We start from the raw sequence: 27,794 nt of genomic DNA on the forward strand, positions 1-27,794 counted from the left end.
ACTCAAGTAAACAAGAGGGACTCTGAGGACAGGCCCTCAGCACTGGGTTGCCTCATCCAGCACCAAGAGGCCTGGCTTAGCTACTCATGGCCAGACTCGGCCGGCAGAGCCAGCTCCCAGCTGCCCTGTCCCCCAACAGGCCTTGGGGACCAGTGGCCATAAAGTTACACCTCCCCCTCACCCCAGGGGGATGGGTATGTCTCAAAGGACAAACTTTGTGGAGAAGAATTTTCTGCCTGACAGGTAGGCATTGCAAAAAGGAACAGGGGTGGCCCAGAGGACCCTGATAGTGATGCTGAGAAGACAGAGACAAGACGGCCAAACAAGAGTGAGTCCCCACGGTTTATTATGGAAGTCTATAAAAGAGCCAGGTTGAGTATTTCCAAAATCACAAAATGCACAACATTCATTTTTTTAATATGCAACATGGAATATTATATACAGATTAAAACCACATGACAGCAAAAACACTCACACGGCACCAGTTTCATAACAAAACAAAACACACAAGTGCTTTTTCAATATTAAAACAACTGTGATAAAAACATATTAATATTTTGAACCATGTTTACAATAGAGAAAAAATTCATATTTTACTAAATAACAAATATTTAACAGCAAAAACTTTATACTAAATATCTATTTTGAATTATAACAAAAATAGTACTTATAATAGTTTATAAAGACAGACACAAAATTATAACATTTATGAAAAAAAAGTTTTGTGTATAAAATAATATTATAGTGATCTGGGCAGGGTCAGGATGGTGCCCAGAACACAAACGCCAGCGCCCAACATCGAAAGTGCTTCAATCTGCAAGCCCATGGCAGGAAAAGTGTTGTGGGGTTTTGTCTTTTTAATGTCAAGTTACAATAGTTAGGAATGGTAAGTGAGGAAACATCACCCATCTAGCGCTACCTCTACTGAACCGGCACACAAATACACAGACACGCGTGGACAGAGACGAGACGGCCACATTTCAACACTGGAACCCTCCTGTCAGCCAGTCAAGAGCTTCTTTCAGTTCTGTTCTTGTTGCTTTTGAGACCCAGCGGGGCAAATAATCCTTCCTTCCTCCTCACAGGGACCCCCTCAGCCTTTCCCTCTGCCCCTCCCAGGCCGGTTACCCCAACACAAGGCCACCGATGCCTCCCAGAGCCCACCAGCCCCCCAGCCCCTTACCAGGGCTAGGCCTGGTGGACTTCCTGTCTAAACTAGCACTTACTGCATTCCTGGATATTCAGTCAAAAACAATTGGTTCAGGGCAAGCTGGGGCAGCTTAAAGGAGCATGAACCTTCCAGACACTGAGGTTTGTTTTTTTTTTTTTATGGTTAACAAATTTTGGTGCACCATGAAGCTATTTTGCAAGCTTTGATGAGTCTTTACACATTTTTGCCTGCTTTTCAGATTCTGTGTGTGTGTGTGTATGTGTGTGTGTGTTGGGGGGATGGATTGAGAGATTTTGCTAAATTTTTTAAAGTGTCTTTTTGCTAATATGTCTTTTCTGCGCTGATATTTTAGTAGTGAAAAAGTAGGAACTAAATAAAACATTTGAGAACAGGGTTACAGAGCAGTCTGCCAGCCATGAGCCCATTCCCCTAAAGCCTACCACAAGGGGGTGTGGGTGGGGACAAGGGGGGGTGCATCCTCCCCCTGAGCACCATAGAGGAGCCACACAGATGCCCACAGTAGTCAGTGCTGTGGGGAGGGACTAGAGGGATTGGTATCCTGTACCCTTCTGTGTGTTTTTTTCTTGTAAAGAGGATTCACTGCTTTTAGATCATCAAAAGCCAATAGAGAAACACAGAAAGCAAAGAAAATCTGAAAACAGTCAAAATCATTCAGAGACTCATCAAAGATCCCCAAATCATCCTCGGGAAGCATCCCAAATTGCCAACACTTGAAATGCCAGTGGCAGGAGCTACTCCTTTTTCCCCCAGTCATCCCCTAACCAGCCGGTTTTCAACCAAATCACTTCTGACAAATCGCACATACCCTCCTCCTCAGCTCTGCAGCCCCCGTGCAGTAGCTGCCTCGGGACCAGGGCAGAGGACCCGAGTCTGCACAGCAGAAGGGCTGCCTCCTATGCTCACCTCCCCTTGCTTTCATCTTGTCCCCACACCCCTGAGCTGGGCTAAGCAGACAGTGGCATTGAGGTGGGAAGGACTTCAAGGACATCTTTCCAAGGGCAAAGGGCCAAGGGTGAGGGTCAAGAGAGGGACCACAGAGGCCCTCACTCCCTGTCAGAAGAAAGAACCCGTATACGTCCCCATGCTCACTAGCAGGAGTGGGGGGCACCGGGGCAAACAGTGGCCAAGCAGGAGCTTGTGGTAGCCTCCAAATCCCCCACATGATCAGGGTTTTTGACAGAGCAGGGAGGGGGACAGTGGGCCATCTCCCCATCTCCATAGAGGGCAAAGGCAGAGGGACTGGACTTCACCCAGGGAGTGAGGCTCTGAGGTTGGACCCACAGGAGGTCTGGAGCCTAGGGGTGGGGGGACTGCATCATTTGCAGAAGTCCTGCCCTGGACAGCTGGGACGGAGGCTAGGGGACAGACGAGTTGCTTGTTCCAGTCCCCAGGAACGCCAAGATTCGGTTATATCAGTGAATAAATATGGGATGGTGGGGAGGGGGGCTGGAGGGGGCGGCAGGGGTGCAGCCCAAGAGCCAAAGGCCTTGTGTGTGTGTGACAGGGGAGCAGAATGGGCTCAAGGCTGCCTGGCGGGAAGGTGGGGACATCAGTGTGTATGCCCAGGGCCACCAGGGAGGATGCTGGGAGGACAGGGCCTGGGGCTCCTTTGCCCCAAGGTCAGAAGAGAGAAAAAGTAGCAGCAATAGGTAATTTCAAATGTCCAAACTGGTGAAGGGGTGAGGCCCCTCCAGGCTGATTGCAGCAACCCCCCACCCCCACCCCACCAAGGGTGACTTGTGTTCTGTTACCCAGGATGCTATTCTTCGGCAGCCACACCAGGAGGGGCGCTCCACCTGTCTGAGTCAAAGCAGGAGGGACGGGGGTGCTAAAGACAGCGCCGAAGGGGGCACTTCTTCTCCTCCATCCCCAGCGTCAACTACCTGCTCTCAGACTAAAAGGGTCCCAAAGCAATAGAGAGGTGGGGCCAGTTCGGGACATCACGAGCACATGCTGCAGCCGAGCCACTGACATTTAACACTGTAATGGGCAAGCGGAGCGCCCCACCAGCCCCTTCCCAGGAGCTAAGCCGGGGGGGAACTGGAGGGACTGGACAGAAGTAGGAACCAGGGGAAAGGCCCTCCCCCCCACAGAAGGATGGGGCCCTTTGGGCTTTGGGTAGGGTTTACTGGGGGTGGAGGGAGGGGACAGGGGAGGGGGCAAGGTACAGGGGGCCACTCCCCGCTCCCCCTTCCTACCCTCTCCCACACACAGGTTTCGACCCTTCTGGTGCCTGCGGCCCCCACCCCTCCAGGCCTGGCTGGGCTGGGGTGGGGGTACCGGCTAGGCGCAGTTAGACTGTGGCACTCAGCATGGCCTCCGTCTCCGGCAGGATTTTGTTCTGGTTCGAGTCCAGGCCAAAGAACTTGACGCTGAGCCCATCCACGGGGTGCAGGACAGGGACCAGGGTGATGCGGGGGAAGGTCCTGGTGGCCAGCTCAAAGCGGCTCGTGCTAGCCAGCTCCACCGCCAGCACCTTCAGGAACAGCTTGGCCAGATGCTTGCCCAGGCAGGTGCGGACTCCGCCGCCGAACGGGAGGTAATGGAAGCGGCCGTCCTTGTCCTCACTCCGGGCCTGGCCGAAGCGGTCTGGATCGAACACGTTCACGTCTTTGAACACGGGCGCTGTGTCGTGGGTGTCCCGGATGCTGTACATAACACTCCAGCCTTTGGGGATCTGGAAACCCTGGAGGCAAGATGGGGGCAGGGGTGGAGTATGGTGGTGAGAGCCAGAGGACAGACAGCGAGAGGGCCGATGACTTCCTGTCGGCCATCCCCCACCCCCTGAGCCCAGATGTTTCTAGAGACCCCCTTCCCCCCGCCCTAGGGTCCCCCAGTCCTGCCCAGCATCGCTGTCAGCATGTTAGTCCTGTCTCTTGTTTACGGATGTCCACGTGCAACTTCACATAGGACATCCCGGTTGGCTTCATCTGACTCAGCATTTGGGGCAGGGTCTCTCCCATCTGACTGAGGTACCCTGACAGGAAGGCTGGTGTTGCTGTTAGTCAGCACCCACCCCTGATGCAGTGTTCCCACAGGGGCCCCGGAAGCCCCAGCCCTGCAGGGCCCAGCCTCACATCCAGCTCGAAGGTCTGCAGTACGGTCCGGTAGCCACCAGAAATGGGTGTGAACAGGCGCATGACCTCCTTGATGACACAGTCCAGGTAGTGGAGCCCGCTGAGCGTGTCGAGGCGCAGAGTGCCCTCACAAGGACAGCCGCCACTGTGCAGGATGCCCTGGGCCCGCAGCTCCTCCCGGAGCTTCTCCAGCACAGCTGGGTGCTTCAGCAGCTGCATGATGAGTGAGGTGCTGGCGCTGGCGGTAGTGGCATAGGCTGCGAAGATCAGCTCCAGGGTCCCATCCTACAGTGGCAAGAGGTAATCCAGGTTCAGCTGGGCGGGCCCAGCCTCGGGCAGCCCCCCTCTGCCAGTGGTCCCCCATGCCCCAGGGTCATCCAGCTGGGCCCTGCCCCTGGGCCCCACATTGCTATGGCTTTCAGACCATGATGGACACAGGTCACAGGGCCAATCCCCTGGCTGCTACAGCCCAGGGCAGAGGCACTAGCCTGGGAGTCCCTTGGGGTAGGGCTGCTTCTCACTCACTGCTGGATTCCTGAGCCAGCCTGAGCAGGCCTAATCAGTGCAGTGAACAACCAGAAGAAGAACAAATCCCAAGAGGCCAGGCTTTGTGTGGGCAAGTAGGCTAGATCTGCAACTGGGCTTTCCAACTGACCACTCTGGCCCCTTTCTCCATCCCCAGGACATCTGGCAGGAGGTCAGATGGGGTTGGGGAGGTGATCTGAGACCACAGCCATGGTGACCTGTGCTGGGACAGCAGTGAGAAGGCTAAGGGGAGGCAGCCCCCAGAAGACTCAGACCCTGCCAAGGCTCTCAGGAGAGCAAGACACCTGAGCAATGGGTGCCCCAGGCAAAGGTCCCAACAGGCCATCTTGTCCCAAAGCCTGTATTCTACAAAGGAAGGACTTGGGTCCCTGACTTGCATGGCACCACCTATGGGTCACAATACTTCTTGTGAGAAGGGAAGGTCACTGGAGCACCCGATGGCTCACCAGGGGAAAAGCTGCAGTCAGACTAGGGGTAAGCACAGAAGGTAGGGATGGAGAGGTATGCAGTAAGTCTCCACAGGCACCTGGCAGACATGCAGGTGGCCTAGTCTAGACAAGGATGAGTTAACAAATCCCTCTTTGGGTGGTGCACCCACCCTAAAAAGAGGCAGGCAGGAATCCTTCTTGGAGCCCTGTGTGGACAGTCTTGGTGCTAGCAGCCCAATTGGGCTTAATCACTGCCAGGCAGGCCAGGAGACAGCTTCAAGTGCCACCACCTTGAAAGGGCTGGTGGGATAGGAGAGACCAGAGTGAGGTCCAAATCTCCCTGCTCATCCCCAAGGGCTGAAGCTGCTCTCAAGCAAGGGGCTTCCCTTCTAGGGACCATGAGATGCACCGAAATGGTGAATATTTGGGGTCGAGGGAGATGAGGAGATCAATAAAGCTGCTGGCACTGAGACTGTCCAGAGGTTGCTAGAGGCCAATTTTTAGCATCTTCTCCTAAATGGTATATGAGATGGTTGGGGGCAGAGGGGGATGGAGAGCATGGAGCCCAACTGCTGCGGGGGACCCACTCAGTACCAGGACTGGGTGCACAGAAGCTGTGGTGAGGGGCAGGCCCACGTATTGTGGGTATTTCTCATCCTCCCCATCAGACCACATACACAAAGCAGGCTGGCTGGGTCCTCCAGCCCCAGGCAGTGATGACCACCACAGCTGCCCAGAAACAGTCCCTGTGGGGAAGGGAGCAGAATGGGTAGAAACAGAACATGGGGTGCTCATGCTGCCCACCGGAGAGGCCGCCCCCACCTTTAGCTCCTGCATGGTCATCTCCTTTCCATGCTCCTTGCTGCTCTCAATGAGGATGTCCAGTGCATCTGAGTAGTCCTTGCCCTGGGTGCACTGCAGCTTCTCCCGGATAGCTTTCTCCAGGCCCTTCTGCAGGATCTGCCGTGCCTGAATGCCCTGAGGGGAGAGGGGGGCAAGGGGTCACTGGAGAGGAAGGATAGTGTCACCAAAGGCCCCCTCCCAAATCCAGAGGGACTCCTCCCAGAACTTCCCATCTCAGCTGCAGAGAGCAGCAGGCGAAGGCTCTGCCCTCCCCTATCTGCTGACACCTGGCCTCTGCCTATGTGACTGGTGAGTGTCCCATGGTCAGCCACCCTTGCCCTCAACGTGGGCTGGTGGATGTCCATCTCCTCTCTTCCCAGGTTCTTGGTGCTCACCCGCCGGTAGCCGCTAAAAGGCAAGTCGACAGGCAGGGAGAAGACGTTCTCCACAAATTGCTGGTAGACTTCGAAGAGGTGACCAAGGTCCTCTTCAGGGATGCTGAAGCCCAGCAGCACACGGATGGCCATGCGGAAGGTGAGCTTCTGCGTCTCCTGGTACACGTTGATGGCCTCAGGGTGGCTGCTCCAGGCCCGAAGTGTGTCCTGGATCACCAGCCGGATCTTGGGCAGGTAGCTCTGCAGGGCCTCGTGACTGAAGATCTTGGAGAAGACCTGGAAGGCAGGGGGCGGTTGGCCAGAGGAGCTCTTCCAGGGCCCCACGGAAGCACGCACCTATGGCTGTGGTCACAGATACACCAGGTCCTCATTCCCACCCAGCTCCACTTTCCATCTCCAGACACAAACCTTGCTGGCTCCCCTGCTCCAAACCCCTTCCTACTGCGTGTGCCTTGGAGCAGAGGCAGGGGAAAGAGGATGAAAGCACAGTGCACGGGCACTTTTATTCAAAGTCAGGACCTTCCATGTTACTCACAGGGATATCTGAGCTGTCATCTCCTTTCCTGACCCCCAGAAAAAAAGCATGAGCTCCAAACAGTGGCAAAGCCCCCGGGACTGGGCAGTCCAGCGGCCAGCAGGTCTGCAGAGGAACTTGCCCCTCCACAGCAGGGGCCTATTCCCAAATTCCCAGGCCTCAGGGCAGAAGGGCCCAGGAGGAATGGAACACAGATGCGTGGACTGGACAAGGAAGAGGTGGAAAGCAGGAGGTGGCTAGTCTCCACTGATGGAAGAACAAAAGAATCTGAGGCTAGACTGCAAGCAGGACTTCCTGAGACACCCCCCACCACCACCACCAATTGCTCCCATTCCCTGGGCAACACCTAATGGGTGGAGATCCTACGGATCTGTTAATAGCTGTGCCATCAAAATGTCTTCAACATGGCTGAGTCAGGAGGCAGGGGGATGGGGACAAGAGTTTTCTACCCCAAAAATCACAAGGCTAAACAGAAGCCCATTTTGATTTCTTGCATCTTCCTGGTCCACTTTAAGTAACCAGTGGTCCCCATTTCCACCTTCTCTGCCTTCCAACCTCATGTGTCCTCAGTAACCCCCTCCTGTCCCATCCTTGCCCAAATGCCCCAGCACGCAGTCTCAGGCTGCTGCCCAAGGTTACAAGAAAGGGTAGAAGGTGAGTTTATTTACTGATGCCCTTGCGTCTCACTCGTTAAGAAGGACATCCTCTATCCACCCCACCCCAGAGTCCGGAGCAGAAGGGAGGCACCCCCACCATCACCGAGGGAAAGGTCATTGGGGAAGGCGGAGAGGGGAGGGACAGCGCAGAGGAAGGGGACACAGAGTCCACTAGCTCCCTTACCCTGCCCCGCGCAAACCACACACACGCGCTCACCCTCCCCGCCTGTCCCCCAAACACAACCACCGCACAAACTGTAAATGTGAGAATTTCCCCTGCAGTCAGCTCAAGGAGGAAAAGGTAACATTTTCCTGGCCTCAGCTCTGCATGGCTAATGGGAGGGCTGGTTTGCAGAAATAACAGTGCCGGTCCTTCAGTGGCCCAGCCAGGCATTCACAATAGCACTTTCATTCCCAAATTCCCGGTGGGCAGACGGAGGGAGGGAAGGAGGCCGGCGAGGGGCAGAGAAGCCAGCACTGTTTGGGGCTGCTCCTGCCACGAAGGGACAGCTGAAATGCAGAAGGACGGGAAGTGGCCAAGGGCAGCCAGGGTCTGAATGGGTCACTCACACCTTGCTCAGCTGTGGGGGTCCCGGGAACTCGCGAGGGAGGCTTCAGTGGCCACATCCCTTCAGAGGGTTCTGGCTAAAGGCAGTGCTCTCTGCCTCAGCCTGCCCCTCACTCTGGTATCCTTAGAATATCCAGTTCAGCTCCTGATCAGAGTCTAATGGGGTGGGAATGGGGCCCTGTCCCCAGAGCCTAGTGTTGGCCAACTATGGGCCCTTACAAAACAGCAAGGTGCTCATCAGGGAGGCAGAAAGGTACTTTGTGGCTACCAGGCCTCGATGGGGAGACTGGAGGTGGAGGCAGGCAGAGATAGGGAGGTTGTACCTGGGCTAGAGCTGGTCGGCTCAGGGCCACCTGAGGAGTATGGTCATGGAAGGGGTAGGGGCAAGGACCGGCCAGGGCCCCCAGCCAACAAGACACCCCAGCCCAGAGGTGGGCATGTGGAGGAGCCATGCAGACCTAGATTGGTCAAAGTCCAAGCCAGCTAGGCTCTAAGTGCAGTGGGGTGGTGGGGAAAGGCAGGCTGGCCACCCAGAGACCTATGTTTTAACCCAAGACCACACACCAACTCACTGCACAACCGTGGCCAAGTCATGCCCTCCAGCCTCAGCTTCCTCACCTATGAAATGGTAAGATTGAACGGGGTGACTTCTGTGGCTCCTTTCAATATACAGAGGACATAAACACCAACACTTAGGTGTCCCAAACTAGATCCTGCCCCCTCCAAAAAGCCCAGAACCTGGCACTGCCTGAATCACCTGGTTAAGTGCCTACCAGGCCCCCACACAGACACCCTACACAGGCCACAGTGGCCCAGGAGGGGCCATCCCAGGGTTACCAAAGGAGGCTCTCTGAGGACCCACGCCTCACTGTGAGGAGTCACCCGCCCATGAGCCCTGTCCTGCCCCAAAGGTTACATTCTCTGCGCCCTCTAGTGATGGCCAGTTGAATTGCTCCTCTGCAAGCCTTGGGGTCCAAGGAGGACAGGAGGACCCAGGGGACATGTGACTGGGGAGATGGACTCCAAGGGTAGGGGTTCCACGCATCACTCCTAGGTAGACAGGGGTCCTAAGCAGAGGCTGGAATGACCCCAGGAGGCCCTCTGCCACCCCACACCTGCAGGCCTCTGGGCTGGGGCTTCTGGAAACGTCCAGGGCTCTTTTGACCCAGCCCAGGACTCACCACTGGCAGCCAGCAGGTTACTGTGCTCTCTGGGGCTCAGCTTCCCCACTGGCTTCATGAGGGGTCTAACTGGATATTCTTGGGTCCCTTCCCGCCTAGCTGCCCCATCTAGGATTCCTCGCAGAGGCCCCCTGAGGAGGGGGAAAGGAGAAGCAAAGCAAAGGGAGATAGGCAGGCACTCTGAGAGTCAAGGGACTTCCGCTCAGAGGTCATGCAGGCCATGACCCTACTTCCAGCCCAGCTGTTCCATCTGCATCAGGGCCTCCCAGGCACTAGAACTCCAGGTCCTCATCCCTAGGTCAGTGCCCAGGATTAACAACAGAGGCACTTCCTGCAGCCAGCCAAGGCAGCCCAGAAACCACCACCTACCACAAAGGCCAGGAGGGGGTGGAGGTGCTGGCCAGGGCCGCGGGAGGCCTGAGCCATGTCGGGCAGCCGGGGTCAGGACTCGGGCACATGGGAAAGTGCCCAGCAGAGCTGCTAGTGCAAAGAGACAAGAGACGAAAGGTTCCCAGCCCCCAGAGCCGACTGCCCTGACCACAGTTGTAATAGGAGCCAGAGCTGCTTTGTTTCCCTCAGGAGCTTCCCTAGGAATTCCCAAAAGCCAAAAGGGAGCCAAGAATGTTGGACAAAGGTCATCGGGAACCAGCTCTGGCCCAGGCTAAGCCCTGCAGAAGGAGCAGCAGGTATGGACTTCCCAGCAGCGTCGGTGCCCGGAGAGAGAAGGCCGAGTGTCACGGGAGAACCGGGAACTCCCAGGCACAGAGGCAGGGTGGACGGGCTCCCACCTTGCAGGGCGTGCTTAGAAACCTCCATCAGTTTCTCCAGCAAAGTGACAGGCTCAATGGCCTTGTCCCTGCTTCTCTCTCAGCCCTGAATGGGAGGGGGTGGAGGTGGGGCACCAGGGGACTGGTCAAGGCTCAGATTCTCCATAACTGCTTCTACTAATGCTTGCTTCCGCCTCCCGCCTCTCGCTGGGTGCCCCTGGGAGAAGGGCTGCTCACTGGAGCCCTAGGGCCCTGCGTGCTGACCCGCTCAGCCAGATAACCCCGCCCCTTCTCAGCTGGTGGCTGTGGCTGAACAGATGGACAGACAGCCTCTGGACAGGCCTCCTCGGGAGTGGGAAGAGCTGGAGAGGGAACCTACTCCTTGGGCCAGTGACTCAGACTGGGAGGAATGGAAGCGGCTGGCTGCCCGGGAGGGTGGGGGCCTGGGCAGGCTACCCGCCGCCGAGCAAGGAGCCAGAGCCCGAGCCGCAGCCTGCGGAGTGGAAAGAGCAACAGAGGGCAGGCAGGGCTGGAGCAGGAGCAGCCGTCAGCACAGCGCTCGGTGACGCCAAGGTGTGTGCTTTAGACTCAAGTAAGGGGGAGGACGAGAGAGGACGTCATCTTCCCAGATGCCTGGCATTTCCACTGGGCCTCGACTTCACCCTGGCTGCCTCCACTCTGCCACTCTGGCTGGGAGGGGCTGGCCCAGACCCCCCAGGCTGTGCACGCTTCTGGGTCCCAGACACCTATGGGAACAGAGTGCCTGTCCCCCATTTAACTCTAGCTCTGTCTCCCCTAATGGCTCCCCCCAAGACACAAGCACATGGTTGGGGAGGGAGGGCAGCACTTGGCAGCTACCTGCTAAGCCACAGAATCTGAAAGGTTAGGTTCACCCAGACTCCCATCCCTCTTCCAGCCATAGCAAAACGCCTCAGAAAGCTGAGGCCCAATGGGGGAAGGGCCCTCCCAATGGCCCAGTCCAGGCCATGACCACCAGTGGCCCCGACCCCATCTCCCCCCACTCCAAACCCCACTGATTCAAGATCCACCCTCCACCAGTCCCGGGGGCTCAGAATTTATCTAAGAGCCGTAAGGGGACCCTCCTTTATGGCCAAGCTTATTCTCAGGGGAAGGCCAGCTGTTCTGGTTACTGTGTCCCCGCTTCAGCACTTCTCATCTCCTGGAGACGCATCCCCAACCCCAGCCCTTCAGTCCGGCAGCCTGAATGGATACACTGGCAGGCACAGGGGGGCTCAGGGCCAGAGCAGACCCCAGCCAAGCCTGCCCACTCGCTATCAAGGCCAGAATTGTCTCCCAAGGCTGGAAGAGTGAGCAGACACATCAGCATCACAGCCTTGGACCCCTCCCTGCCCTGGGAGGACAGAGAAAAGGGGGTAGAGGGAGGGGATGAACCCCACGCCTGGCCAGACCACTCGCCCCCTGCCTGGCACAGGGAGCAGTGTGGAGGGAGGCACCCACTCTAAGGCGCTCTGGCGGCTGGCTGGCCGTGGGCTCCCTCCCCCACTGACCTTCAGAGAGATCCGCTCCTGCCACCCTCCCCCTCAGCAGCCCCTGTACCCACTGGCTGGTGCTACAGTAACTTTTGAGTGAAGGACTTCTTGGGCCGGCAGAACAAAGGCCCTGTGCCCATGCCAGGGGGCTGGAGCTGAGCTCTCAGTCGTTGCACTGCCTGGCTGTGCCGCCCACCTTCCTATCCCTGCCCTGCCTGGCAGGTGGGAACTTCTGCCCTCAACTGAGCTGGAGAGACTCTGCAGCCAGAGGCTGAGCACTTGTCCAAAGGCCATCAAGAGCCAGTCTGAGCCGGCCTCCCCGAAGACCCCCAAACCCTCCTGGTTCTGCCCTCCTGCTGAAGCACATCCTGGACTCTCCACCCCAACACAAACCCCAGGATGTACAGGGTTTCTGCGAGAAATGCAGTGATCCTGAGCCTAACCTCCAACCCTACCCAGGACAGGCCCAAAGGCCAAGTCAGTGAGGGGTGGTATGTGGTTAGGCAGGGCTTCTTACTCCTGCCTCCAAAAGCCTGGGAAGCTGTTCCCCTCACCTTAGCCTTGAGTACAGAAGTCCCTGTAGCCAGGAGTCTGGGTTGGAGGGGCAAGAAAGCCATGCCTGGGGTCTCTAGGACACCAGGAATTCAGGATGAAGTGTATCCTCTGAGATGCTCTCCACGTTTTGACAGGGCTACTGTCTGAGGCCCCCTAATGCTGCTGGCCTTGGTGCAAAGGCACTCAGAGGAAATACCTGATTCTGGGCTGTGGGGCTGTGCACTGGGGCTTCCATAAGTACCCCTAAATTCCTCCTCTGTGTCTCTGACAACCTCCCCACACCCTTCCACCCTACCACACTCCATCCACCCTTCTAGGGCAACACCCCAGCCTCCCTGCATGCAAGGAGGGATGACATCCCTCCCCCATCGATCAGAGACACTCCATTCAGGCCCCCCAAGAAAGGACAGAGTCTGAGGTAGTGCCTATAGGGACACAGACCTGGCCTCTTAAGAGGATTCTGCTAGACTGGGCAAGACTTTCTGGACTTTCTGCCTGGCAAGCCCAGCCACCTTGGCCCTAGACCACCAGGATAGGAGGGCAAACACCTGGAGTGCAGCGATGGCTGTAAGGAGCCCCTTCCCAGCACATCTGGTCAGACCTCCCAGAGAAGGGGTGGGCCACCAGCCCCAGTGGAAACAGTGACGCTCCTAGCTCCCTGCCAGCCGGCCCCAGCACACCTGGGCCTTACTTCCTGTGAGTACATTCTAACCAGGCCTGGGCCTGGCCCAGCTGCCTGCTCACTAGCCAGGTCCACGACTGCAGCATGGACTGGATAAGGCAGTGTGCACGGCACATCCCCCCACGCTGGCCAGGCTGGGTCCTCGGGACACTGGGGTCCAGCAGACTGGCCATTCTCTCCAGGACCAACATCAGCCCCTGAAGACTCTCTTCTCATCCATCCAGCTAGACTCTACTTCTTGAGGCAAGGACCAAGTTGCCCACTTTTGTGTCCACCTGACCCACAGCCTTCAATTTGGTTCAGTAAACCTAAGTTTATGGAACATGAATTAGAGAGATTTGGGGGGAAGGACCCTTTTGTCCACCCATTTCCCATAGGACCCAGACACATGCCACATAGCAAACATGCGCTAGGACACTTAGAGGGAGGGCCCGTGCACTGTGTTCCCAAACCTCTGTCAGGATGAACTGTTTTTTGGCGGCTTCCTATCCCCAAGGAGCTAGGGGATAGGGTGCCCCGAATAGAGAGACCATCAGTGCCTCTTCTGTGGCTCTGTTCCGGGGCCACTGCCCCTGCCCCTGCCCCTGCCCCATCTCCACCCCCATACCCCCTGGAGGCATTCCTCTGGCAGCTTTCTCTGTGCCATCTTCTTCCCCCCTCCCAAATGGACAATGTGAGCCAAAACCTTGGGGCTTTCCAGATGGGCCCTCCCCACCTGGAGGCCCACAGCCAAGTCAGGCACAAGGTGGGTGGAAGCACAAGACAACAGCCCTGCCCCAAAGCCCTCTGCTCCCCCAGGGTCTCAAACTCTGGTCCTGACCAGGCCTTCTCTTTCCTCCCAGCATCTCCTCCCCACCCCACCTCCAGCTCTGGCAAGCCCAGGTGGGCAGGATTCAAGTAGGGCTCTTCTTGGTGGCCCAGAAACAGCTCTTCCCATGGATGCCTGTGTTGCATGCCCTGTCCTGCCTTTTCTTTGCTTCCTGACCTGGTTCAAGTCTCTCAAACACGCCAAGCCTCAGTGTCCCCTTCTGCGAGAAGGGGACAATAAGTGTTTTCCTGTCAAAGCCTCTATAAAGATAAAATGAGGAAGCAGACATAGCCCCTGGAGCTGGGGTTTCAGAGTCTCAGGCTGTCTCACTCCTTGGAACGGGCTTCGGGTGGAGTCATAAAGAGTAAGAAAAAAAAAAAAAATAGCGTCTTATAAGCCCCCTCCCAGCCACTCCCCATCTGTCCCCTGGACGTGTGAGCTGTTTCCTGCTCTAGTGAGGCAGATGCGGGAGACTACTCTAGAAGCTCCCTCCCAGTCCCTGAAATCCGTGCTCTACGGGGAGGGGGGCTGTCTCCTCCGTCAGACTTTGCCTCCTTTTGTCTGCCACGGAGAACTACTCTTCACAGGCAGTTCGAAGACCGCAGCTACTCCGAGGCGAATTCCTACGTTCACCAAGACCTCTTCGCAGAGACTCCCGGTGGAGGGGGCTGCTCACGGTCGCCCCCCACCCACCCCCGACTCTGCCACTGCTCCCGGATGAGCAGAGGCTGCGGCCTGTCTCTCCTTAAGGCTTCACACCGGGATGGGTCCCCCGACCCCGTGGAGAACGGGGAGGGAGGGGCGGCCGCGCAGCGCCCCTCGCCGGCCGCGCGCAGCCCGCGGCCCCCGCCCCGCCCCGCCCGCCCGCCGGCGGCTCGGCTTCGGGGTTACTGCAGTTCAAACAGCACGTGCCGCCCGCGCTCCGAGCCGCCGCGGCGGCGGGGCGGCGCGGCGCGGCGCGGCGAGGGGGCGGGGAAGCAGCTCCGTGCGCGCTGGCTCGCCGCCTCCGCGCCTCTTTCAGGCGCTCGGGAAATCCACGGGATAAACACCCACTTTCTCTTCCTCTTTGTGGGAGGGGGTAGGTGCGCCTTGATCCCCCGCAGCGCCGCCGCGGTTCCCCCACCCTTTGCCGTTCCTCCACCGTCCAGACCTGTGCGGCGGTGACCCAAATTCCAGCCCCCCGCGCCCCCGCGCCCCCGCCCCCTCTTCCTAGGCGAGGCCCTGCAGCCGTCGCGCACAGCGTGCTCGGCTCCCCGCGCCTGCCCGCGTCTCCCTTAAGCAACCAGTGGCAGAAGGGCTAGGTTTGGTTTTACAGAGCTCCGTCTCCAGTCTTCCGAACTCCTGAGGGAACCAGGGCGAAAGGGAGCATGGTGCATGGAGCACCGTCTGCCCGTTTCTCTTTTCGGTTTTGGGGAGCGCGCGAGGACAGGCGTTGGACGACGCCCTACTCCTTGCACGTTCGAGCTCTGCCCACCTCGCCTCCCCGCAACAGCCACCTCCGGACCTGGCAGTGGGAACGCACAGCGCGCCGACAAACCCGCAGACCCGGAGGAGGCCTGCGGGCTCCGGATCCTGCAGCACAGCCGTCTAGACACGGAGCTGTGGGATCCTCGAGCACGGTGTGAAATGGGGGCGCAGACTGGGGTGGGGGCGTCCCTGGGGTTCCACAGACTCCTCTCACCCGAGACGGGTGCACGGAAGAACGCGGTCAGAGCAGGGCTGCGAGGCTCCCGACCCAGACAGAGCTCTTACCTTGCGCTTGTTGCGGTGGATGTCGCCGATGGAATTGGCCACCGTGTTCGGGCCCAGCAGCATGCGCGTGCTGCGTGGCCACTCCGTGCTCACGAGGTGGTGTTCGCCCATGAGGATCTTGCGCACGTTTTCTGCGCCTGTCACGCGGATCAGCGGCCGCCCCAGCAAGTGCGTTTTGAACACGTTGCCATACTTCTCCCTTCGCGACGACTGGAAGCCAGAACCCTGGGGGAACCACGGAAGACACCCGTCTCAGGGCGTCCATCTCCAGATGGGATGTCCCGGAGGCCCAGCCCGGAGGGCCCGCGGAGGAGGCGCAGGGGATCCCGCCTGGGCCGCCAGTTCTCCTGCCCCCCCCAAACACACACACGCACACGCACACGCACGAAGGTTTTATTTTTCATAGTATGCACAAGAACTAGGAAGTAGGGCCTAGAGGATAATAAATAACGCAGGAAGGCGGGAGGCCCGGGGCACCCCTCGGGAGGGTGTTTTTTGGTAATGACTTGCGGGAGGAAAAAGGTATCCGGACGGCGGGACCCGAAGCTAGAGCCTCCGCCCCCTCCCCCTCGCTCCCCCGCCTCACGCTCCGGAGACTCTCGGAATAAATATTTCCAGGCTCCCGGCCACGGGCTGGCGAGACCCCGCGGGGTGGCCGCAGGCCAAAGATTATTTATAGCGGAGAGCGGTGCGTGCCCAGAGGCAGTCACTACGGAAGGGGGCTGGGGTTTCCTCCGTTCTCAGGGGTGGGCCGCGAAGGGCCCGGCGGCTCTCTTAGGGATCTGCAAGGAAGGGTCACGGGGCCGAGAGCCGCGATTCCCTAACGCAGTCTGCCCGGGGGATAACCGAGGAGGATTTTCGTCGCCGCCCCCGAGTTTGGAACGAGAGCTCGGAGGACTGCGCTCCCCGCGGGGCGGGGCGGGGCGGGGCGGGGCGGCCGTCACAGGTAACCGGATCCCCCGCGGCCGCAGCGCCCGCGCGAGCCCCGGACGCCTAGGCCCCGGCCGCGGCGGCGCGCAGACGGGCTGGCTGAGCGGGCCCGGCGCGGGTACCGGAAACCGAGGGGACCTCCGCGGGGCGGGGGCGGGGGCGGGGGCGGGGGCGTCCCGCTCACCTTTGACGTCGGCGCTCGCCACCGCACCCCGCGTTAACCCTTCTCCCTCCGGGGCGGCCTCCGGGTCCCCAGGGGAGGGGCGCCACCTGTCCTGCGCGCTCGCCGGGCCGCCGGCGACGTGCGGAGGCACCTCCCGCACCTACCGAGTCCTGCGCCCCCGGAGGGACGGCTCGGCGCCCCCTTTTCCCGGGTGGGTCCCTCTCCTCCCTTTGCTTTCTTCTACGGAAAAGTATCCTCCAGCTAAAAGTGTACACACCCCAGCACTGCCGAAAAGTGACTCTGCAGAACCCGGAGCCCTAATCGCTTTTCCATATGTGCCTCCGGCCCCGGCGCGCGACAGGGAGCGAGCCCAGAGCGCCCGGGCCTCCGAGAGGGGGGCTGGGCCGCGGGGGGACGCCACCCCACTCCCGGGTTGGCGGCGCCCCCCGCCCTGCCGCCGTTCTAGACGGCGCCTACCCCTTTAAGAGGAACCTGGGCGAGGGTGGAGGTGCGACCGAGGGCGGGGGGGGGGGGGGGAGCGGGATTCCCTCCCTCCGTCTGCTGTACCCGTCTCCCTCGCTCCGTCTCACTCTCCGTCTCTCCTCTCCTTCTTTTCCTCTGTTTTTCTTTTCTTTCGACACAAAAGTTGGGTTGTGAATTTTCCGAGGTCGCCGCCGCCTCTCTCCCGCCGCCCCCTCCCGCCTCTGATCTGCCTAACTATAATTAAAGTGCGTTTTTTGTGGCATTAATAAAGAGTTATTTGTCCGCCGTTTCCACGGTCTTCACAAAGAGGACTTTCATAGGGGCAGCCGCGCGGGCCGCGAGTCCAATTTATACAAAAATGTTGTATTTTTAGCCCTAGGCTCTGTTTAGATGGCGCACGGTGGAAATGGAGAGCCCTTGGAGGTCCCCCCGTAAAATCTGATAAATGACTCCAAAAAAATAAAGCTGGGATTCAGAGGGCTCCCATTAACCCCTTCAGCGCTCTTCTACAGGCATCCCCCATTTCCCTCCCACCGCGGGGTCCAGGGCCCCGCGGGCTGATGGAAGGGGAGGCGGAGGCCTGGTTCCCCGTCTGCTGTGCGGATTGGACGCGGAGCCCCGAAGGCCCTTGTGGGATTCGGAGGAAAGGTCAAGGGGACATTCGGGGTAGCAGAGAAAAGGTCAGGAAAGGTGCGGGGGGGGGGGGGGGGGGAGGAGGCGACAGGCCACAGATTCCGCAGATTGTCTCTAACTAGACAGGAGCTGATGCCCGCGTGAGTTATTTTATTTCCTAACTTCTCGGCCAAAAGCCTAGACCACCGCCGCAGTTAACTCTTTAAGTGTGGTGGCATGGGAGAGGCTCTGGGGATTCCTTTACGGAGGAGGGTAGCCCCGTTGGTTAAGGCGGACCCCACCCCCACTGAATGGACATCCCCAAAAGAGATGGACAGATTCTGGGACTTGGGAGGACCACACCGCAGAGGAACCCGGCGCCCCCCTCCCCGCCCCCGCTCCGCTGTCACTCGGCGCGGGGCGGGGCTGGGCGGGGTGTGTGTCTCTGTGTGTGCGCTCGCGGATTGCACGCGTCTGTTAATTTCAAGCTACGCTTTCTCACTTCTAAACCCACAGGTCCCTGCTGTCGCCTCCCGCCTCACCTCTCCCTTGCCGAGGTTGTCTTCAGGACATTCATCCTTCTCTTAACTCCCATCAGCATCCTCCAGACAAAACAGGTGCTCACACGAACAGAACACACACATCCCGCGGTTAACCAGAGGCGCCCCCCCACCACCCAAAAGAAAAAACCTGGTGTGTATCAAGTTGTAAAAGCGTTTGTCCAGCACTTGACGAGGTTAATTCCAGGTTAATCTCCCCATTACTTACCTGTGTCTGGTCCCCGGCGCACCCACCGCCATTATCACCAGCCGTGTGCGGTTGTGTGGCGTCTAGCAACACACACACACACACACACACACACACACTTTGGATTTAATAGACCAATCCCAAATTTCTCTCCTCTGCTGAAGTGTCCCCACCCAATAAGTAAATAGACCCTTTTCCTTAAAAGCCGAGAACCCTCGGGTCTCAGGCTTCTCATCTTCCTTGGGTCACCTCCTTCCTTCCCCACCACTAAATACACTTCCCTGGACCGTGGACAGGGCAGTTGTACCTAGCGCAGCCGACGACGCGGCAGGAACACAGCCGGGGTCTTAAAGGGGGCAACTCTGGCTGCCACTGGCTCCTTCCTCTCCCCGACTCAGTTTTCGGGTCCCAATGACACGTCCAAAGCCCCCGGAAGCCGCCGGCGACAGGGGCCTGGAGCGCGAAGGGGAGGCGAGAGGTGCTCAAGCCCCGCCGCCCCCTCCGGCTCGCAGCGCGCGGGGAGCCCGCTGGACCGTCCACGCACCCTTGCTGGGCCGCCCGCGACTGGAGAAAGTCAATCTTGGGAGCCCTCTCGGGTCCAGGGGCCTCTCCGTGGCAGCCCCCAGACTTTGCGCACCCGGCGCGGATGGGCTCCGAACCACGCCACGGGCGGGCAGGGGAAGCCCGGGCGGCACCCGCAAAGAGGAGGGAAGGGGCGGGGCGGGGGCCGGTGCCTTCAGGCTCCCGGCGCCCCCTGGCCGGCCCGCGGCTCCAACGGCCCCGCGCTCGCCGCTAGCGGACCCCGGAGAGCAGCGGAGCGAGTGCAGCCTTACCTGTAGCAGCCAGTGGCCGGTCTCTCCGATGAGCGGGAAGCCCATGGAGCCCTTGGGGATGGGCAGCTTGCAGCTCTTGTCGCGGGTGGCAGCCCAGCGCAGCTGCCACAGCTGCTGCGACACGGCCAGCAGCAGCGTCACCGACACCAGGCACGCGGCGAGGGTGGCCAGCGCCGACACCAGCTCCAAGCCCTCAAAGAGCATGTTGGCGGCCGCTCGGGGGATTGGCTGTGTCGGCCGCGGCGGGGGAGGGGAGGGCCGGATGAGAAGGGACGCGAGCGGCGGGGGAGGGGAGGCTGCGGCCGGGGGTCCTGGCACCTCCAGCCGAAACAGAGAGGGAGGAAGGGGCCGAGGGAAGGGGAGTGGAGGCTGCGAGGGGAGCGGAGAGAGGGAGGGAAGAAATCGCCTAAAAGAAGAGAGAGAGAGGAGACCCGAGGCGAGTGTCTCTCGGAGTGTAACTTTGTTTGTTTGTTTGTTTGTTTGTTCCCTTATAGCGGGTTTAGGGGCTGCTCGAGGGGTGGTGAGATGAAGCCGTGAATCAAGCTGGTGGGTTAGCTCTCCCCGCAACCATCACACTCGGAAAACTTTGCAAAACTTTGTCCAGCGGGAGCCTCTCTCGTTAAGAGCTAGCGGAGAGAAAGTGCGATCGATTGGTCAAAAGTTTTCCCCTCAAATTCCTAGGTGGAGAAAAAAGGGAAAAAAAAATCTGAATGCAAAAATTCCAACGAACGCAGGAACTTTGGGGGCGAGGGGGAAAGGCGCCCCCGGCCGAGGCGAGCGGCGGGGCCCGAGCCCGGCGTCCGCGGGCTGCCCCGGGCTGCGCGCCCGAGCCGCAGAGCCGCCGCTGCACCCCCGAGGCGGGCGCGGCGGGCGAGGCGAGGCGGCGGGCGCGGCGGCCGGAGCGCGGGTGCGGAGCCGGTGGGCCGCGGTCGGGACGGGACGCGGCCGGCGGCAGAGCGGCGCTGGGGAAGCGGGCGCTGGGGAAGCGGCGGCGGCGGCGGCGGCGGCGGCGGCGGGCGGGGTGAGGCGGGGTGGGGTCGGGGAGGAGGTGAAAACCGGAGCTGGGCTATTGTATCAATTAAGAAAAGGCAATCCGTCCCGGGACGCAGTCTCTCGGCTCTGGAGGTGCTGCTGGGGGAAGAAAGGGGGAAAACAGAAAGGAAGGCAAAAGGAGCGAGAGAGGGGGAAAGCAGGAGGCAGGGTTTCAGGGCTGGTGGTTTTAAAAGCTTCTCTCAATGTGAATTTGAGTCCAAAGCGAGGCGATGCGTGTGTTTATATAGAGGCGGGAGGCTGCGCCGTGGGCGCCCCGCCAGCCCGCCCCCCCACCCCACCCCCACCCCAGCCCCCCCAGCTCCCCACCACCGCCCCCCCCTGCTTACAAAGCCGGAGGCGTGGTGAGAGGCCGGCGGCCGGAGCGTGTGAGCGCCCGCCGGCCTCCCGCCCCGCCCCGCCCCGGCCGCCCGCCGCCCGCCGCCCGCCGCCGCCGCCGCCCGCAGCCCGCCCGGGACCCACTTGTAGCAGCCGCAGGATCAAACTCAGTTCACCTCTCGCCTCCTCTTCCTTCTCGCCGGCGTCTCGCTGAGCCCGGCACCTACAGACGGACGAGAGGAGACACACACACACGCACACACACACACGGTGCGCTCTCGCAGTGCCCGCTTGGCTGCTAGGCTACTTCCCTCCTCTTTCCCTCCCTCCCGGCCCCCGGCCCCCTCCTCCCGCCCGGGGCAGTCCCGTGTGGGCCGTCGCCCCAGCGGCCGAGGTCTCCGCCCGACTGCCCCTCGACTGAGGGCCTCCGAAAGCCCCTGGACTGTGCTTGGGGTCCCTGGCTCCAACCCCGCGGAACCCCGCCGGCTCCTATCCCCCGCGACCCCTCCGCCCTCCCATTTGCCCCTCCCAGTTCCCCCTGGCCAGGGTCCCGCGTCCCGGATCCGGGCATCCCCAAACCTCGGACGCGGGGGTCTCTCCGCCACCCCTGCCCCCATCCCCTGCAGAGGTCTCTCATCCTCCGAGACTCCGAGGTTTCCCTCTCCCCGTCCGCGCCCGGGGCCGCTCTCGCTGCAGCCCTTCCCCTCGGACCCCCTAACTTTGCAGACCCCTCCGCCCCCCGCAGCGTCGGAGGAACCCCGGGGCCGGCCTCGGTGAGTGTCCCGCGCCGAGGACAAATGCGGCAGCCCGGGCACCCGGAGGCGGGAGGAGTCCGGCACAAACGTTCATTGATACAAATGAGTAAATAAACCCGCCGGGCGAGCGCGGCCACCTTCTCGGGGCGGCCGCAGAGGGCCCAGCGCGCGCGCCTGTGCGAGGGGTGCGTGTGGCCCGGGGCCGCACCTGTGTGCGCGCGCGTGTGTCCTCGGGGCGGCCCGACATCTGTGGCGCGGGGTGGTGTGCCCGCGGGTTTGTGTGTTCTCTCTGGAGCCATATGTGTGTCTGTGCATCGGTGCATCCGTCTGTCATCTGGCCTCTCCTCCCGCGTGGCTGTGATACATGGAGCTCCCCGCGCCAGGCGCGGCATCGTCTAGCTAGAGCCTGGCTCGCCCTCTCCCGCAGGTCCTTTGCTCCCCCAGCCCCCTTGTCTCTGCCGTTCGCTCTCTCGCACTCCCAGAGCAGAAGACTCGATATCCCACCTTCAGTCTAAAGTGGTGTGTGTGTAAACGAAACTAGACTCCCCTTTTAACACCTCCCCTGCACCCAATATCCTTCTATTTTAGAGTTCACCAGAAGAGAGTGTGTGTGAGCGTCTAAGGTGTGAGCATATGTGCTGTCCCTCCCTGTGCGAGCGCTTCGGAGGCTGAAGTGGCCACAGAGATCCGAAAGCTGGTCTCTTGCTTCCAGAGCTCTGGCATCTGGACTCTCACTCTCTGCCTTGGAACCCCACCTGGTGGACAGTTGCAGTGCTACAGATTGGGGGGAAGCGATTCGCGTTCCTCCCGCCCTCAATCTTCCTTGGCACTGGGCAATCAGCCCCATAGGGCCTGCCAGTCGGCTCCCAGAGGGCTGCCTTCCCTCCCCAGTGCCCTCAGATCCCCCCCCACACACACCCCCGGGGCAGCTTGGGGCTGAGATATTCACAAAGTTCCTGTCAGGACTACTGTGGCCTCAGAAATACAAAGCTAGAACACACCATCCCGATGAGGAGGTTTCACAGGACAGTCAACTGCACTGGGAACCCAGGAGTGGTGAGGCCAGCACCACCTTGCTCCCCATGTGGGATTGAAGCTGGGTGAAAATGGGGCTGGGGAGGGATCGTTGAGTCCCCACTATTTTGAAGAGCCCTAAGAGTCTAGCCTGACCCCCAGACATAGCACTGGCCCCACGGTGGTGAAATGGGCAAGATGCCCTTGGGGAGCCCACCCATAGGATCACCCATCTCTGAAAGGATGCACATACATACATCTGTGAAACGATGGGCACACGGCCTTATCGAGGTACTGTCTATCTGCACAGGCAGATAGTGAGCACACACATATACGTAGGAAGGCATATGCACTCTGAGAAGCACCATCAACAAATTCACACAGCGCCCACCTCCCAGCCACCAACTTCAAAAGTCCACAAGAGTGTCTGTTCTGCGGGATCACAGCCCCAGAAGCCATTGTGTTTCCCCTTCCCTGCCCATGCTCCTGGAGATGGCTTTTGTGTACTTCCCTCCCCTCCTCCTCTCTAGTGGCAGAGTGGGAATTTGGAGGGGGCACAGGGAAGTCATTCTGAGTCCTTCTTGCTCAGCCACCAAAATGGGGTCCTGGGGAATGTCCACAGGAACAGCACAGCCCCACAACAATAGTTTCTGGATTTCCTAATTGGAACCATCTCTTTGCTCAAATCCCAAAAAGCACTTAGGACAAAAGAGAAGAAAAGCCATGGTGGTAGAGTTTTCTAAGATGTGCCAGAGATGCTGGAAAAAGTACAAACGCCGGGTGTGTGGAGCAGGCTAGCTAGGAGGGGCCAGGACAGAGAAGGGTCAGCGACTATCGTCACCAGTTGGATTCCATCAGAGGACATTCCTTCATCCACCTCAGATGGACTTCTGAACCCTGGCCCCAGACCTCAGTCTGACCTGTCACCCTGACCTAAAACAAACCCCGGAGCCTAATTTCCAGATTGACCCTTAATCCTGGTCACAGATTGACCCTGCCCCTGACCCCAGACTGAACCCCAGTCCTCTGGAACACCACCCAACCTCTCCTTTGGCCAAAGGAATGTGGCTGCCCCCTCATGCACTGCCCCAAAGGTGGGTCACGGCTCAACCCATGAGGCTCAGGGAGCAAGAGTGGGCTATGGGTCGGAATATTTTTCTCATCCTGGCCTGAGAATGATCACCTGTTCCACTGTAAGCATCCGTCTCCCTCCAGGCTGCTGCAGCTAGTATCCCAGGAAATCCTGCACACTCACCCCCCCACCCCCACCCCCACCCCCACCCCAACCCCGTCTACAATCCTTTTTCCTGAAGCCCAGGGCACAGCCAGGGCTCCAGCTACTGCCTGCAGTGCTCTGAAGCCTTGGCTCACAGCTTGTGTTTCATATCCCTGTAGGCCTCTGGACACCTCGAAATCAGTCAGAACACACTGGGGATCAGTCGTGGGGATGCTGGTTCAAATGGACTTCTGCATGGATAGACTTTGCAGTGCTTGGCAGAAGGGGCGGAGAGAATATGGGGGACAGGCTGCAGGCACTCCTGGAATATGCACGCAATGGGCAAGATACAACCTCTGTCTGCATCCTCTTCCTGGGCTCTGAAAACACTCATCCACAGGGGCAAGTCTCCCTCAAAGCCCGCTCCTCATCAAGAGCTCCCCAGGAATGTCCCGGATGTTCTATGCCCAGAGGAATCTGGAGGCGTTGCACCTTCCAAATTCCTTATACGTGTGCAGCGCGTAGAGCCCACACATCTCTTCTGCAGCACTATTTTGTCTCATTTCCACACAGCCCATGAGATAATGCTCTTCTTAGGTATTAGATAGGCACATTACTTTTTTGTATTGTTGAGAAAGCTGAGGCCCAGAGTCCCCTTCCCCATCCTCACCGTACTGCCCTACTGTCTCTTCCTCCAAGCAAGCACACAGCCCTGTGAGACTTGAGATCCTGTCCCCCATGGCAGCTGCCCCTTTGTTTAACGTCCATTCTGACCATTAACACTAACGACAGAGTTGTCAATTTCACACTCAATTTTGCATAGTTTTGGCTCAGATTTTTAAAAATGTACACTTACTTTCTTTTCACTAAAACCACCTCTGCTTCTTCCAAACAGAGCCAGAGGATAACAGTGAGCAGAGAGCAGAGACCAGGAGGTGGTGGACAGGAAGCAGAGCTGGTATTCAGGGCTGGACAGAGTTTATGCAAGGCCTTCCAGGTTTCCCACCTGGACTGGGATAGTCTAGGCGCAGGGGTAGAGCTCAGAATTTCACTTAAGGAAGTTCGATAGATGGCTCTTCGCCCCATCCTGCCTTGCTGGCATCCAGAAGTCCTGGGAAATCAGCTCTCTGCACCCCTTCACCCTCCACAGGCCTCAGGCTGGTCCTCATTTCATCTGAAAACCTCTCAGTACATGCTTGCCACTGGCAAGGCCCCTTTCCTGAAAAACCCCAAGACCAGTGGGGAAGCAAGATTCTATTTGCTACTGAGGAGCTGTGTAAGAGAGGTCTCACCCCTCCTGGAGAGGACACCAGCTCTCGCTCAGATCTGTCCCTCCACTGCTTCTCCAAAACTGCAGGAGAAACTGCTACTCGAGTGGTGCCACTTTGGCCCTAGATCCAAACTCGTGGCCCTAGATATTCATCTCAGAGGCCTGCTTGTCTACCTTCTCCCACCCTATGCCCTCCTTCCAGAATAGCCACAGCAAGGCCGGCAGTGCACCTCCAGCGCCCGATCCTCAAGGACAGTGTAGAGGACACTCCCTGACTGTGCCCTGGCTATTTGGAGAGGAAGGGGGACCCTCCTGTCCTGGCTGGTTAGGGGTGGGGAGTCAACCGGGCTCTGCTTGAAAATCGCTACAGTGACATGAATGCTGCCTTTCTAGAACCCCAGGAACTATATCCTCCTCCATCCCCCTTCCTTCCAGTGTCAGAGGCTCTGAGGCTGTTGTTTAGGACATTCACAGACCCCTCCAAAACCACCACCTGCCAGGATCCCACCCAGTCCACCCACCTCTTGTGAGGCGCCCTCCTGCTCTTTGTGATGCCATGGAGCCGGGCTGATTCCCGATTCCAGGTATTTATTTCTCATCTTCTTCCTTGTCCCTTAGTGTGACCTGCTCCTGTCATCATTGGCTGTCTAGATTTTTAATTTTTTAAAAAAATTTAGGTTTATTTGACAGATAACGACGCCTGTCCGAGTGTCTCTACCTGCCAGGGTCAGATGCAGGCATAGCCTGGCTCCTCACTCCCGACCTCCCAGAGACCACTGGCTGCAAAAGAGCCCCTCACCCACCCTCTTGCCGCCCTGGGAAGGAGTGGGGGGGGGGCACTTAGGAAAGAAGTTTGCTGCTTTCTCCTTTGCCTGAATAAGAAACGAACCTCACCCCCCAACCTCATCTCAGAAAGCTCAGGTTCAGAGACTTACCCAGAAGGAATTTGACAAAGAAATGGAAATCTCCCCACCCTCCCCTGTCAAAGCCCCCATACCCACTCCTTTTCCTTCCACCCCACACCCAACCCAGACGAAAGCAACTCAAAAAGGGACTTGCCGATGGAGAGAACGGGTAGGTACGAGGAACGCAGCTGACAGCTGTGTCCAAATCGGCACTGCCTGGAAAAGAGTAGCCTGCCCGGTGGCGGTGGGACACCGGCAGTGCCCCAAGCTGGCTGTGGCTGGCAGGGACACTGTCGCAGCGATGGCGTTCCCTCGGGCCCGGGGAGCCAAGAGCCCTTTATAGCCTGAAACCTGCCCTGGCACCGCCCACTGGGCGGCTGCAACCAGGCCTGCAACTAGGGGAGTCGCTGGAAGCTGGGAGGGCTTCCGCCCGGGACCCCAGGGCCAGACCCCCACGCACAGGACTCTGAGATTCCACTTCCTCCCATCCCAGGCAACTCTATGTCCTGGTATGTGCACAAGACTCTGTGTGTGTGTGTGAGTGTGCGTGCGCGTGTGCTCGTGCTTAAACGTCCATTCAAAGACCTCAGATCTCTTTCCCTCAGCCTCTTTCTCTGGCGGTAACAGTTTTTGAAAGGATGGGGAGAGCAGTGTGTTTCTGCTCAGTTTATCAAATTACACTCAGTGACAAAGGACTGAAGTGCATTTTCTTGAAACCTTGACAATTGGGATCCAGGAAGAGAAAAGAAAGCATGACAGAGAACTCAGAGCTTTTGTGGAAGGTAGAACACGGCTATGAAAGGCAGGGGATGTGGTTGGGTGGCTCTAAGTGAATTTGCCTTCATGTGGTTTGGTGTTCAAAACTGCCTCCCCCACCCGCTACCTAAGCTGCAAAAATCCCACGGATCCCAGAAATTGCAAGATTGTTGATTTTTAAAAGGAACACTATTCATTTTCACATGGGCTGAGTCAGACAAGCTGGAGCACAGCTTCCTCCCGCCAGGGCTCTTTTCCCAGCCCTCCGGGCCAGCGGGCCAGCGGGGGGGAGGCCTTCTCAGAGAGGTCGCTTGTTGACCTCAGTGCCCACCCCCCCACACCCCCTACCCCCACCCCAGCTTCTCCTCAGGAGCCTGTCTGAGAGAGGAACTGGGCAGGCTTTTCCTGGCCAAAGCCCTGTCCTGCACCTGAACTCTGAGGACTGCTAGATGGGGAGGCCATGTCGGTGGTCTGGGGCCTGAAGCAGAGCACACAGGGGCATTGGACTGCTCCTTTTCACAATTTGGGGGCAGAAGGGTGGGTAGCCACCCAAGTCGCCAGCCTGAGATGCACAAGAGCAAGCCTGAGAGGAAAATACGGCCTCATCCAGAGCTTGGAGACCTGCTCTGAAACCAGCCCACTCCCCCTACTCTGCCTTCCCATTCCCAGCTGGCTTTTGTTCAGAAGTCAGCCAGCAGGCAGGCCACTGACCTACCAGCAGCCTTGCCCACAGAGCTCAGAGAGACAGCTAACCTGAGAACCTCACTGGCACATATCCCCAACCCCAAAGCATGTCCTCTAGCATGAGCCACGGCTTCTGCTCTCTCCCAGAAGGAGATGGAGAGGCAGAGCTGGGAGGCCTTGTGTCCGCTTCCTAAGCAACCCCCACCTCTCTTCTCACACTTACACCAGCTCTGCACTAACCAGTTCCCTTAGTTTCTTCCCTGGAAACTGATAAGGTGGACAAAGCCAAGAGTCGCCCGGGTCTGACTGTTCTGATGGCCAAGGCCCTGTCCTGCACCTGAACTCTGAGGAGAATGGTCCCTCCATGCTCTCACTTGATCTCCATGCCTGGGCCTGGCCACTCTGGAGGCACCAGGAGGTCCTTGGGAGGCCCTCTAGGCCGCCCTGCCCATCAGTATCACCACCAAAACTCTATGCTTCCTCTTCCAATCAAGTTTCAGTACCAGCCCCTGGTCTCACTCCCTGCGACTAGATGGCCACCCAGAAATGCCTTCTGTATGGA

General features: G+C 59.0%; 1 protein-coding gene across 4 annotated transcripts; it reads right to left on the reverse strand.

Moving 5' to 3' along the window:
- Positions 1–329: 329 nt before the first annotated feature.
- Positions 330–26,106, reverse strand: CYP26B1 (cytochrome P450 family 26 subfamily B member 1). 4 transcript variants are annotated; one of them, XM_072766924.1, is made up of 8 exons: positions 25,947–26,106; positions 20,777–20,855; positions 19,265–19,890; positions 15,497–15,721; positions 6,482–6,757; positions 6,066–6,221; positions 4,270–4,554; positions 330–3,878 (listed from the first exon to the last, which is right to left on the reverse strand). In XM_072766924.1, exons 3-8 carry the CDS (start codon positions 19,466–19,468, stop codon positions 3,486–3,488), a joined length of 1,539 nt encoding a protein of 512 aa, XP_072623025.1. In that variant the 5' UTR covers positions 19,469–19,890; positions 20,777–20,855; positions 25,947–26,106; the 3' UTR covers positions 330–3,485. The 4 variants fall into 4 exon arrangements, with proteins under 4 accessions (XP_072623025.1, XP_072623023.1, XP_072623026.1 ...); XM_072766922.1 differs by having other exon boundaries at positions 19,265–19,941; XM_072766925.1 differs by lacking the exon at positions 25,947–26,106 and adding an exon at positions 21,596–22,036.
- Positions 26,107–27,794: the final 1,688 nt, after the last annotated feature.

The sequence above is a fragment of the Vulpes vulpes genome, chromosome 8 (genome assembly GCF_048418805.1).
Source record: "Vulpes vulpes isolate BD-2025 chromosome 8, VulVul3, whole genome shotgun sequence".
Classification (NCBI taxonomy): Eukaryota; Metazoa; Chordata; class Mammalia; order Carnivora; family Canidae; genus Vulpes; species Vulpes vulpes.